Source organism: Aquarana catesbeiana, linkage group LG05 (genome assembly GCF_042186555.1).
Source record: "Aquarana catesbeiana isolate 2022-GZ linkage group LG05, ASM4218655v1, whole genome shotgun sequence".
In the NCBI taxonomy this organism is placed as follows: Eukaryota; Metazoa; Chordata; class Amphibia; order Anura; family Ranidae; genus Aquarana; species Aquarana catesbeiana.
The window spans coordinates 128,068,952-128,080,176 of NC_133328.1; the positions used below are offsets into that span (position 1 = coordinate 128,068,952).

The 11,225-nt window shown below is 44.0% G+C and overlaps 1 protein-coding gene across 4 annotated transcripts in view; it reads left to right on the forward strand.

Moving 5' to 3' along the window:
* Nucleotides 1-11,225, forward strand: part of WIPF3 (WAS/WASL interacting protein family member 3) — a 125,647-nt gene that overhangs the window by 109,018 nt on the left and 5,404 nt on the right. For all 4 annotated transcript variants that reach the window (XM_073630171.1, XM_073630172.1, XM_073630173.1 and 1 more), the window contains exon 7: nt 5,640-5,741. In XM_073630171.1, coding sequence (XP_073486272.1) covers nt 5,640-5,741 — 102 coding nt within the window. The remainder of the gene's footprint in view (nt 1-5,639; nt 5,742-11,225) is intronic.

Sequence of the window (11,225 nt, forward strand, 5' to 3'; positions counted from 1 at the left end):
ATCTGGGGGGGGGCAAGCTTTTTTTTTTTTTATTTTGGCGTGAGGTTCCCCCCTCAAGATTCATACCAGACTCAAAGAGCCTGGTATAGGCGGATCAAAGTTGGATCCCATTCATTGAAGTCGGACATGAAGTCGTAGGGCAAAGTCGGATGGATCGGAAGTCATCTGACCTCCATGTCGGAGCAGTGTGAGCCCGGCCTAAAAGGTATTTCATTTATTAAGGCAAGGTGTGGTGCTATTTGTCCTTTTGAGTTTATTCATTCTGTTGGTCAAAATCATATGAGCATGCTTTTTATATGCTTCCCACACCAGCTGTACCGGGGCAGAACCCTCGTTAATTAGAAAATAATTTCCCCATTCCGTCGAGAGGTCATCATCTTCTGGTAACAAAGTCAACCAAAAGGGGTTCAACCGCCACGCAGCCGGCGGGCGGTTGTGCGGAACAGTAAGTGTGGCCCAATAGGGACAGTGATCCGAAAGGGATCTAGGAGAGAAACCTACATCCGTCAATCTAGGGAGAAGTATCTTGGAGACTAAGATAAGATCTATACGGGACATGGTGCGATGCGATGAGGAAAAGCAGGAGTATTGCCTAGTTGTGGGATTCCTAGTTCTCCAAGTATCTACCAGATTAAAATCTGTTAAGAGTCTAGCGAACCTTGTAGGATGTGATGACACTGTTTCAGCTGATGAGCTACTGAATCTATCTAAGGCAGGATCTAGAACGCTATTAAAATCACCTAGCCATATAGCCGGAGTGTTAGAATGTAGAGTCATAAAATCAAACCCAGCAGTAATGACAGCAGAATTAAATGGAGGCGGGACGTAAAATGCCATAAGGAGAATCAAATCCCCATGCAGCTTAGCCTTTAAGAAAATATATTTACCCTGAGGGTCAATCACCGAGTCCTGGAGTTCAAACTGAGTATTTTTGGCTATTAAGATCGAGACCCCCCTTGAGAGCGTGGTGTGCGTTGAATGGAATGCCCACCCAATCCACGGCCGCTTAAGCACTTTGTGTGTAAGGCACTCAGCGTGCGTTTCCACCAGAGCCACCACATCTGCTCTCTGTTTCTTAAGTAGTGAAAACACAGCTGATCTCTTTATGGGGTCCCTAATGCCGCGGATATTCCACGTAATAAATTTCAAGTTGGACATCTGGGGATGTGAAGATAGTAATGAACTCCAGGACTCAGGCCCCCCCATAGTTATCAGCACCCTAGCACAAATTTTACATCGAGGAGCCGTTACCAAAAACACCATGGGACTATTATAATAACGAAAGCATGCAATTGACATAGGGCAATACAGTATATCTTGTAAGATTCTTAAACCCCCAACCCCCCACCCTGCCCTACACCTTCCAGAACTGGTGTGAGCATTTATCCCGAACTGCCAACATGGCATGAACAATGTCCAACCTTTGGAAAAAAGGTTATACCGTACCAATATTTTTGAGGCAGTCACTGTCAACAGAGTAATAATAAGTGCAGGAACCTTAAAGAGTATATACAGCGTAGCCATAATCTGTGTGTTCCATGTCAGGTGGTGAACTTTGATAAGTAGGGCGAAGATACGCTGTGTACCGTTGCACATTACAGGACTCGACTCACGTCACATGGTGAGTGCTCCAGATCAGATACTTACTCCGCCAGCTAGATATGGGGACCGCATATTTCTAAATTAGGGGCATATATCTATAAAATGTTCCACCAAGACAGAGGTCGGGAAGGAGACTATCGTGCAAAATTATATTGGTAATACTTGAATGGAAATCTCTCGAACCTCAGCCTGCCAGAACCACCTATGAGGGTGTGTGACTGTACTGTCCATCAGAGCATGCCCGCGCAGAGGGGACAGTTCGAATCAAACCAGGTCGGTGCAAATCAATCGCTCAACCCCTCAGAATCGTGAGTTACACAAAGCTGTCCGCACAGCCCTTGGGCTTGTGTATAGTTTCCATCTTTAAATAGTTCTGTGGGACTGTCCGGGGTATAATCATGAGGGGGACCCCGAGGGGCCATGAGGTGACGCAGAGCCGAAAAGAGGTAGTATAACTACTTATCTGTGGGCTTCTCTTTGCTCCAACCATGCGATAGCAGCTTCAGGATCCTCAGAGAAGTGAGCCCTGTCCTCTCCCTCCACGCGGAGCCGAGCTGGAAAAAGCATTGCGTACTTGATATTCTTAATGCAGAGGCGCCTCTTGACTTCCATAAATGTGCGCCTTCTTCGCTGCACTTCCGCTGAAAAGTCCGGGAAGACGGCAACTATTTTGTTTCCTAGGGGAATATTACCCTTCACTCTACTGAGACGGAGTATGGCATCTCTATCTCTGTAATTCAAAAAAGCTTGCTATAAACGTGCGTGGGGGCGCTCCTGGTGGTGGTAATCTGCCCGACAGGCGATGTGCGCGTTCGACCACGAACGTTGGCGAGAACGATTCTCTCCCATGGGTATCACTGAGTAAAGTTTCCAGAAACGTGGGGGGATCTTACCCTTCTACCCCCTCAGGGAGTCCAACAAATCTGAGGTTGCAACATCTGAGCCGGTTCTCAATATCATCTTGCTTCTGTAATAACTGACTAACTTGGTGCTGCAGCTCCGTCGTTGAGTTCTGCAATGGGGGAAGGGAGTCCTCCACATTGCTCAGCCTGGTCTCAGCCTCAGTGACCCTGCCCTTGAGTCTCTGAAAATCTTGCCTGACTAGTGAGATGTCCACCTTAACCTCCTCGATCCGCGTTGTAAGGGTGGTCTGGCAGGCTGTGATGGCTTCTTGGCATTAAGTGATTGCCTCCAGCACCCTCGCTGTGTCCGTCCAGACAGAAGGCTCCTCTCCCTGCGCGGCGGCGCCATCTTGGCTCGGGGAGTCTGTGTCTTGTCGGCGGAATTGTCCTAGTTTTACAGCCGCAGAGGTTGCCTTCTTCGGCGGCGACATATTCCTGACAGGTTCGCGGTTCAGCGGCGCTGATTTGTGGGTTTATGGTTGCTTTTTTGCGGTCTCAGGATGCTCTGAAAGGATTGATGGCCAGCGGAGCTCGGTCGTTCAGCGTCCTATTCCATGCCGCTTCAGGCCACGGCGCTATTAGTCCTTAATGAATTTTCAGTGAACACATATGAGAGTGTTTGTAGTTGGGGGCTTCTTAGAGGTTTTAAAACAAGAATAAATCGGCATAGCAGCTCACAAGACTCACGTTTTCAGACTAATGGTTAAAAAGTGTTTATTATAATTGCATTGTACATGTTTTTTTTAATGAAAACAAGGAATATCATCTTCAAAAAAAATTACCATGATCAACATGTTTCCAATACATGGGACATTCTGGTTATACACAGACAGTTATTATAGCAGTAGATAGCAGATAAGCTATTCTATTCACTTGCATCACCCAACTGTCTGCAAAACCTGTGCATGTGGTTAGCATGGTCCTGGGCTCACACAATAAAACCCATAGAAGCACCAATTCGGTTTTGCAGATTCATTTTAGGCACTGTATAACGAGTATGATATCTTCTGCAGAGGCAAACTTACAGATTCGGGACACCAGAATTTACGTGACCTAACAATCAAAACACATTTTTCATTTACACTGCAGTATTCCAGAAGGAATTTGTTCCTGTTATATTCCAGAAGGAATTTGTTCCCTTTATATTCCATGTGGAATTTGTTTTCTTTATATAGCTCTTCTTTCCCTGGAGTGTTCCATGTTACAGAACTATAAAAAGTGTTTGCTTTCCATTGTCTATATTTTACAATAAGGTAGCTTATTGAAAGGGAACATATGTCTTTACAGTTTTTTTAGATAAACATACATATGTAAGAGATTCTTTTAAATTTAAATAATCTGATCAAAACAGGTTACTGTTATATATAGTTTGCATTTAAATAGGTTCTGCTTCCTCTACTGCAGAGCTACACAATGGTTCTAACTTTATACTAAGCTCTCTTACAATAAAAGACTATTAGTCAGCTTGTATATGCTCGATGGGTTGCCACCGCTCCACAGCCCGCCACAGTGCTGCCTGGGGAACTTGAATGTAGGCGGTAAGAGGCTGCATCTAGACCACTAGTATATGAAGAAGTGGTCATACTCTGATGATGTATAGAACGGTAGTCAATCAATAATGTAAAAAAAAAAAAATCAAGCATGACAGGTGAATGTTTGGGTGATATTAAATTAATTAAAGCTTTTAAACTAGAGGTGCACTGAATGGAAATTTTGGTGCCGAAACCAAAAATTCAGGATGCACTTGGCCAAAACCGAAAATGACAGTTTAAAAAAAAAAAAAAAATTATATATATATATATATATATATATATATATATATATATATATATATATATATATATATATATATATATATATATATATACACTTGTTTTATACTTAACTTTTTAATTTAATATCATGAATTTAAATTAATATGAATTTATTGTCGACCATTATCGGCACCTTTAGCACAAGAAAAGCTCAAGACAAATGCATCTCTTTAAATTCTATGTATGTCTTCACACTGGTCTGTTGCACTTCTGTTGTGGTGTTAAAAATCCTGCTTGCTACATTTTTGGTCAAAAAAAAAAAAAACGCACCAAAAACACAGCTTCCCATGGAAATGCATTGAAAACGCAGGAAGAACGCATCAATAACACACCCGTGTTATGTATTTGATGCAGTTTTTGAGTCACAAAAAAACACACCATAAGCACAGTAAAATCGCTGTAACATCGCATGCGTTTTTGGTGCCATTATCCGCACCTTTTTCTGTATTGGAAAATGGTTGAAAACACCATTTTCAGCCACCGAAATTTTGGTGCATCTCTAATTTACACTATAGTGAAATACATTTTAGTCTTTCTTTAAGCTGCTGTACCATACTAGGGAAGGCATTGGAGACTAATGTAAGCCATACATGGACCAAATTGCGAAGAAATTTTCTTTCGTAAATCAGAAATTTAGTGCGTTTTGTGATCCGATGGTGCCACCATTGATTTTGAAATTCGACCAACCAAGCCTTCAATTTCACCTCATGTTGCTACAGAAAGGAATTTTTGTGGCCGGGAGTCTTCTTTTCTTTCCGTGAATTTTCTTTTCTTCTGCTCATGTACATTTCTTTTTCGATTATATTTCTCACACGATTCTGCCATCATTGATTATAAAATCATAAATTTTTCAAAAAAGTTCAAATTCAATGGCCGAGCGAAAAATTGCCCTTTGCTGCGGCCCACTAATGGTATGAAATTCGAAGGAAAATTCTTAGTAAAAAATTTTAGAAAGAAAATTCTTTCAGAATTTGACCCATGTATTCACTCTTGCATTTCAGCTGTGTGCCCTAGGTTCTGCAAGGGTGCTATATGCATTGTTTGTATGTTATTTCTATTTGTGCCAGGTTCCTCCCAAAAGACATTCTAATATGTTAATTACCATTCTCTCAAATTGGCTCTGGTCGGTGTCTGAATGTGGTGGGGACATTTGACTGCAAGCTGTCTTGCAGGAACTCTGCAGAGTGTAGCCTATTATTTTACTACTTAAATAACACTGTACGTGATCATGAGAAATAAATTGTGTTATTAGGAAAGGCAATCAGAACCAATACACTATGCAGAGATCCTAATGAACCCCGACTTCTTCTCTATTCTTCAGATGACTTTGAATCCAAGTTCCCCTTTCACCCAGTGGAAGACTTGCCACCTCCAGAACTATTTGAACCAGGTGAACGGATTTACCCCAGCAAGTGCCCCACAGGTGAGTTTCTGCTTGTATAGTCAAAATGACAAGGAGGCACTAGCAACTATACCGCTGTTCATAGCAAACATATAGACATGTATCTTCTGCTTCTAAGCTCTTTTACAAAACTTTAACTTTTCTATGGTCGTGCCACATTCTTTTGTCAAAGCAGATAAACAAATTAATGAATTTATTTCTATGCCTAGAGAAACTCAAGACCAGGGGTAGGCAACCTTTGAGAGGTGGAGATCTACCTGTAGAACATGGGAGAAATCAAAGATCACTGGGCACAGGGTCCTGTTGTTAGCGAGGTAACCTAGCAAGGCGTTTCAGAAAGCACACCAAACCCACGGGATATAATAGTCTATTGCTAAAGCGCAGCTAATCCACTGTTATAGGTGCTGTTTTGCCCATATAGATGCTTTTATGCCCATATAGCTGCTATTGTGCAACTATATGGGCACAAGAGCATCTATATGGGCACACTAGTATCTATATGGGCACAATAGCATCTTTATGCTGTTGTGCCTATATAGCTGCTATTGTGCATCTATATGGGCACAATAGTATCTTTATGCTATTGTGCCCATATTGCTGCTATTGTGCCAATCTAGCTGCTGTTGTGCCCATATAGCTGCTATTTTGTATCTATATGGGCACAATAGCAGCTAGATGGGCATAATAGCATCTTTATGCTATTGTGCCCATCTAGCTGCTATTGTGCATCTCTATGGGCACAGTAGCATCTACAGTGGGGACGGAAAGTATTCGACCCCCTTAAATTTTTCATCTTTGTTATTTTGCAGCCATTTGCTAAAATCATTTAAGTTCATTTTTTTCCTCATTAATGTACACACAGCACCCCATATTGACAGAAAAACACAGAATTGTTGACATTTTTGCAGATTTATTTAAAAAGAAAAACTGAAATATCACATGGTCCTAAGTATTCAGACCCTTTGCTGTGACACTCATATATTTAACTCAGATGCTGTCCATTTCTTCTGATCATCCTTGAGATGGCTCTACACCTTCATTTGAGTCCAGCTGTGTTTGATTATACTGATTGGACTTGATTAGGAAAGCCACACACCTGTCTATATAAGACCTTATAGCTCACAGTGCATGTCAGAGCAAATGAGAATCATGAGGTCAAAGGAACTGCCTGAAGAGCTCAGAGACAGAATTCTGCTGCACTTAAGGTTCCTAAGAACACAGTGGCCTCCATAATCCTTAAATGGAAGACGTTTGGGACGACCAGAACCCTTCCTAGAGCTGGCCGTCCGGCCAAACTGAGCTATCGGGGGAGAAGAGCCTTGGTGAGAGAGGTAAAGAAGAACCCAAAGATCACTGTGGCTGAGCTCCAGAGATGCTGTCGGGAGATGGGAGAAAGTTGTAGAAAGTCAACCATCACTGCAGCCCTCCACCAGTCGGGGCTTTATGGCAGAGTGGCCCGACGGAAGCCTCTCCTCAGTGCAAGACACATGAAAGCCTGCATGGAGTTTGCTAAAAAAAACACCTGAAGGACTCCACGATGGTGAGAAATAAGATTCTCTCTGGTCTGGTGAGACCAAGATAGAACTTTTTGGCCTTAATTCTAAGCGGTATGTGTGGAGAAAACCAGGCACTGTTCATCACCTGTCCAATAAAGTCCCAACAGTGAAGCATGGTGGTGGCAGCATCATGCTGTGGGGTGTTTTTCAGCTGCAGGGACAGGGCGACTGGTTGCAATCAAGGGAAAGATGAATGCGGCCAAGTACAGGGATATCCTGGACGAACACCTTCTCCAGAGTGCTCAGGACCTCAGACTGGGCCGAAGGTTTACTTTCCAATAAGACAATGACCCTAAGCACATAGCTAAAATAACGAAGGAGTGGCTTCACAACAACTCCGTGACTGTTCTTGAATGGCCCAGCCAGAGCCCTGACTTAAACCCAATTAAGCTTTTAGGAGAGACCTAAAAATGGCTGTTCACCAACGTTTACCATCCAACCTGACAGAACTGGAGAGGATCTGCAAGGAGGAATGGCAGAGGATCCCCAAATCCAGGTGTGAAAAGACTCATGGCTGTATTAGATCAAAAGGGTGCTTCTACTAAATACTGAGCAAAGGGTCTGAATACTTAGGACCATGTGATATTTCAGTTTTTCTTTTTTAATAAATCTGCAAAAATGTCAACAATTCTGTGTTTTTCTGTCAATATGGGGTGCTGTGTGTACATTAATGAGGAAAATTATGAACCTAAATGATTTTAGCAAATGGCTGAAATATAACATAGAGTGAAAAATTTAAGGGGGTCTGAATACTTTCCGTCCCCACTGTATATGGGCACAATAGCATATTTATGCTGTTTTGCCCACATAGTTGCTATTGGGCCCGTATAGCTGCTGTTGTGCATCTATATGGGCACAATAACACCTTTATGCTAGTGTGCCCCTATAGGTGCAGTTGTGCCCATATAGCTGCTATTGTGCATCTATATGGGCACAATAGCATAAAGCTACTATTGTGCCCATAAAATGCTATTGTATCCAGTATCCTTAAGCCCAGTGACACTGACCTTGCATGCAGTAGTACTGCTTCATTCTGTGAATCCCGCGGCTACCAGGAATAAGAGGCGGAGTGCTGTTGGTATCACTCCACCTGATATTCCTGCCAGAACTTTAGAAGAGGCATCGGCTTATGCGGTTGGCCAATGCCCCTGCAGAACAACTGCAGCCACGGCTCTGCTCCCTCTGCAGCTGGCGATACGTGCCTGCAATTAGTTCCTATGCTTCCCGGTTCACTTCATCCATGGCATGTGACCACAGGTCGGCAAGCCCAGGCGATCTACCAGTCATCCAGCTGCGATCGACTGGTAGATCGCGGTCCACAGGTTGCTGACTTGGGCTCAAGACAAAAATTTGAATGCATAGCTGAAAAACATACAAGGTGCTATAAAGGATGATGCACATGGACATTTGGGTGTACACTGCCAGAATTAAGCATATTTCCGCGTCCAGGTGTGACAGGCATCTCTGTACAGCTACGGCTAGCACCCTATATAAGTCAACGGCAGGCTGTAGTTGTATGCTGGTATCCACACATCTGAGTTGTTACACGTAAACCGGGACATGAACTGTCTGCGTGCAGAAGTGTACCAGCGTACAACCCAGCTTATTGATTGGTTGGTACACAGGTGGCTGTACACAAACACCTATGACTCTGGGGCACAGAAATATGCATATTTCTAGCAGTGTAAGCCTGAATGCGTCCATGTGCAAGAGCCCTTTCTTCCACTCCATAAACCTCTGCCACTCTGCATTACCAGGAAGTTCTTTTTAGTGATTCTCGTTTCAGTGATAAGCAATCTGGGTTAGCTCTTTGCTTATTGGTCAGAGGTGATGCTGACTCACTGTCGCATTAGCAGTCAAGAGATGGGGAGGTCACATAGGATGATGCATTTCTGAACAAGGGAATAGATGTGTCACGTCCTTGGCTGTGCATTGTAGTGGCAGTGCATTCATCTCAGGACTGGCAAAGCAGAATGGCAAATCTTTTGGTAGGTAGAATATGCAGTTCTCAGATAAGTATTTAGCTGTTTGCCAGTATTTAGAGAAATATGACAACCTTAAACCTTAAAATATTAGTTTCCTAGCTGTCTGCAGCTTTTACATTTTCCCAATCATTGAAAAAGGACAAGCATGCAACCAGAAAAGTCAAAACTCCTTACAGGAGTCAACGACCGAAATTATTAAAGCCATTGGATTAAAATGATTACTAGGAAATTAGCCAATGGCAGACTGTGTACATTTCTAATCATAAATTACCTTTAAATGCAGCTTTCTTCATTTTTATCAAAGTAATGAAGAAAAGTGCCCATATACATATAAAAAAAAACAAAAACCTTAGGGTCCTTGCACACTAAGCATAAAAAAATTCTACTTATACACAGTGGCGGCTGGTGAGTTTTTCTTTGGGGGGGGGGCGGCAAACAACCACCTCCCCCAGTGTGCTGGTCGGTCCGGCACTTACCCCATCTAGTTGGCGGGCGGTGGATTGCAGGCAGCGGCTCCAGTGTCCTCCACGCGGCGGGTGGCTGGCAGCAGCGGCTCTGGTGTCCTCAGCGTGGTGGGTGGCTGGCAGAAGCGGCTCCGGTGTCCTCAGTGCGGCAGGTGGCTGCTGGCGGGCTGGGTGCAGCGGCTCTGGTGTCCTCAGCGTGGTGGGTGGCTGGCAGCAGCGGCTCTGGTGTCCTCAGCGCGGTGGGTGGCTGGCAGAAGCGGCTCCGGTGTCCTCAGTGCGGCAGGTGGCTGTTGGCGGGCTGGGTGCAGCGGCTCTGGTGTCCCCAGCGTGGCGGGTGGCTGGCAGCAGCGGCTCCTGTGTCCTCAGCGCGGCTGGTGGCGGGCTGGGAGCAGCGGCTCCGGTGTCCTCAACGTGGCGGGTGGCGGGCTGGGAGCAGCGGCTCCGGTGTCCTTTCTTCCGTGGCTTCAGCCATGCGTGTCCTCTCTCCTCGTCCTTGGTGTCCAATAGGATCGCCTGACATTTTTGGCCAATCGGGAAATGGGTCTCAGACCCGCTTCCTGATTGGCGGGGAGGAGATTTAGTGTGAAAATAACAAATATTAATTCGCTATCGTCACACAACTGGGTGGGTTCAGAGCACAGTGCTCTGCGCCCTGAGCCCACACACTTGTGAAGCCTATTAGAGCCTCTGGCTCTAATCACGTGCTTCAAAAAACACTCCCACCCCTCCCGTTGGAATCAATGCGTCCTGTATGTAGATCAGGGTGCGTCCTCTATGGACGGGCCGCCACTGCTTATACAGGTGTGTTGTGTCCTTAAAGCAGCTCTATGTTAGCCCATGTGTCCATGCCCATTATGGAATTTGCAGGTATATTTTCAGAGGATCATTTAGAGGCAAAAAAAACACTTTGAGAGGGGCTTTTGGACAGGAAAAACGCTTAACGCTCATAAACATGCCTAATTGTGGCATTTAGGAGCATTCAGCATTTTCAAGTGTACATTTAAAAATGAGCAGAGGGGAATGTTTCGGAAAAAATGCTTACAAATGCAAATGCCAATAAATTCTCCTAAACTCTTGTGCAATATGAACCACTATGAGCATTTTTTTATGCTGCTTTTTTTCTGCCACAGGTTCTGCCATTTTTTCTGCACTTAGTGTGCGTGAACCTTCAATATTTACAACATAGTCTATGAATAAAATGACAAGCTGCTCTGCCTTTGATAGATCTTGCACAAGGGTCCAGCAGTTCTTGTGCACTATGAGGGTTTTTCCACTTGAAGTCCAGGAACTGAATCTAAACCGCGTTTTCTATCTCAACATGTTAGCGTGAACCAATAACTTGCCGGTCAGCTTTTGATGGGTGAAAATTTGTACAAACAAAAGGAGGGAATACAAAACACATACTAAGAGGTGCTGAGGTGCAACAGTCGTATCCAGATTAAGTCCTGGAAGTATTTTTAGAGCTGGTTACACATGCCAAACAAAAAATTATTTTTAAAA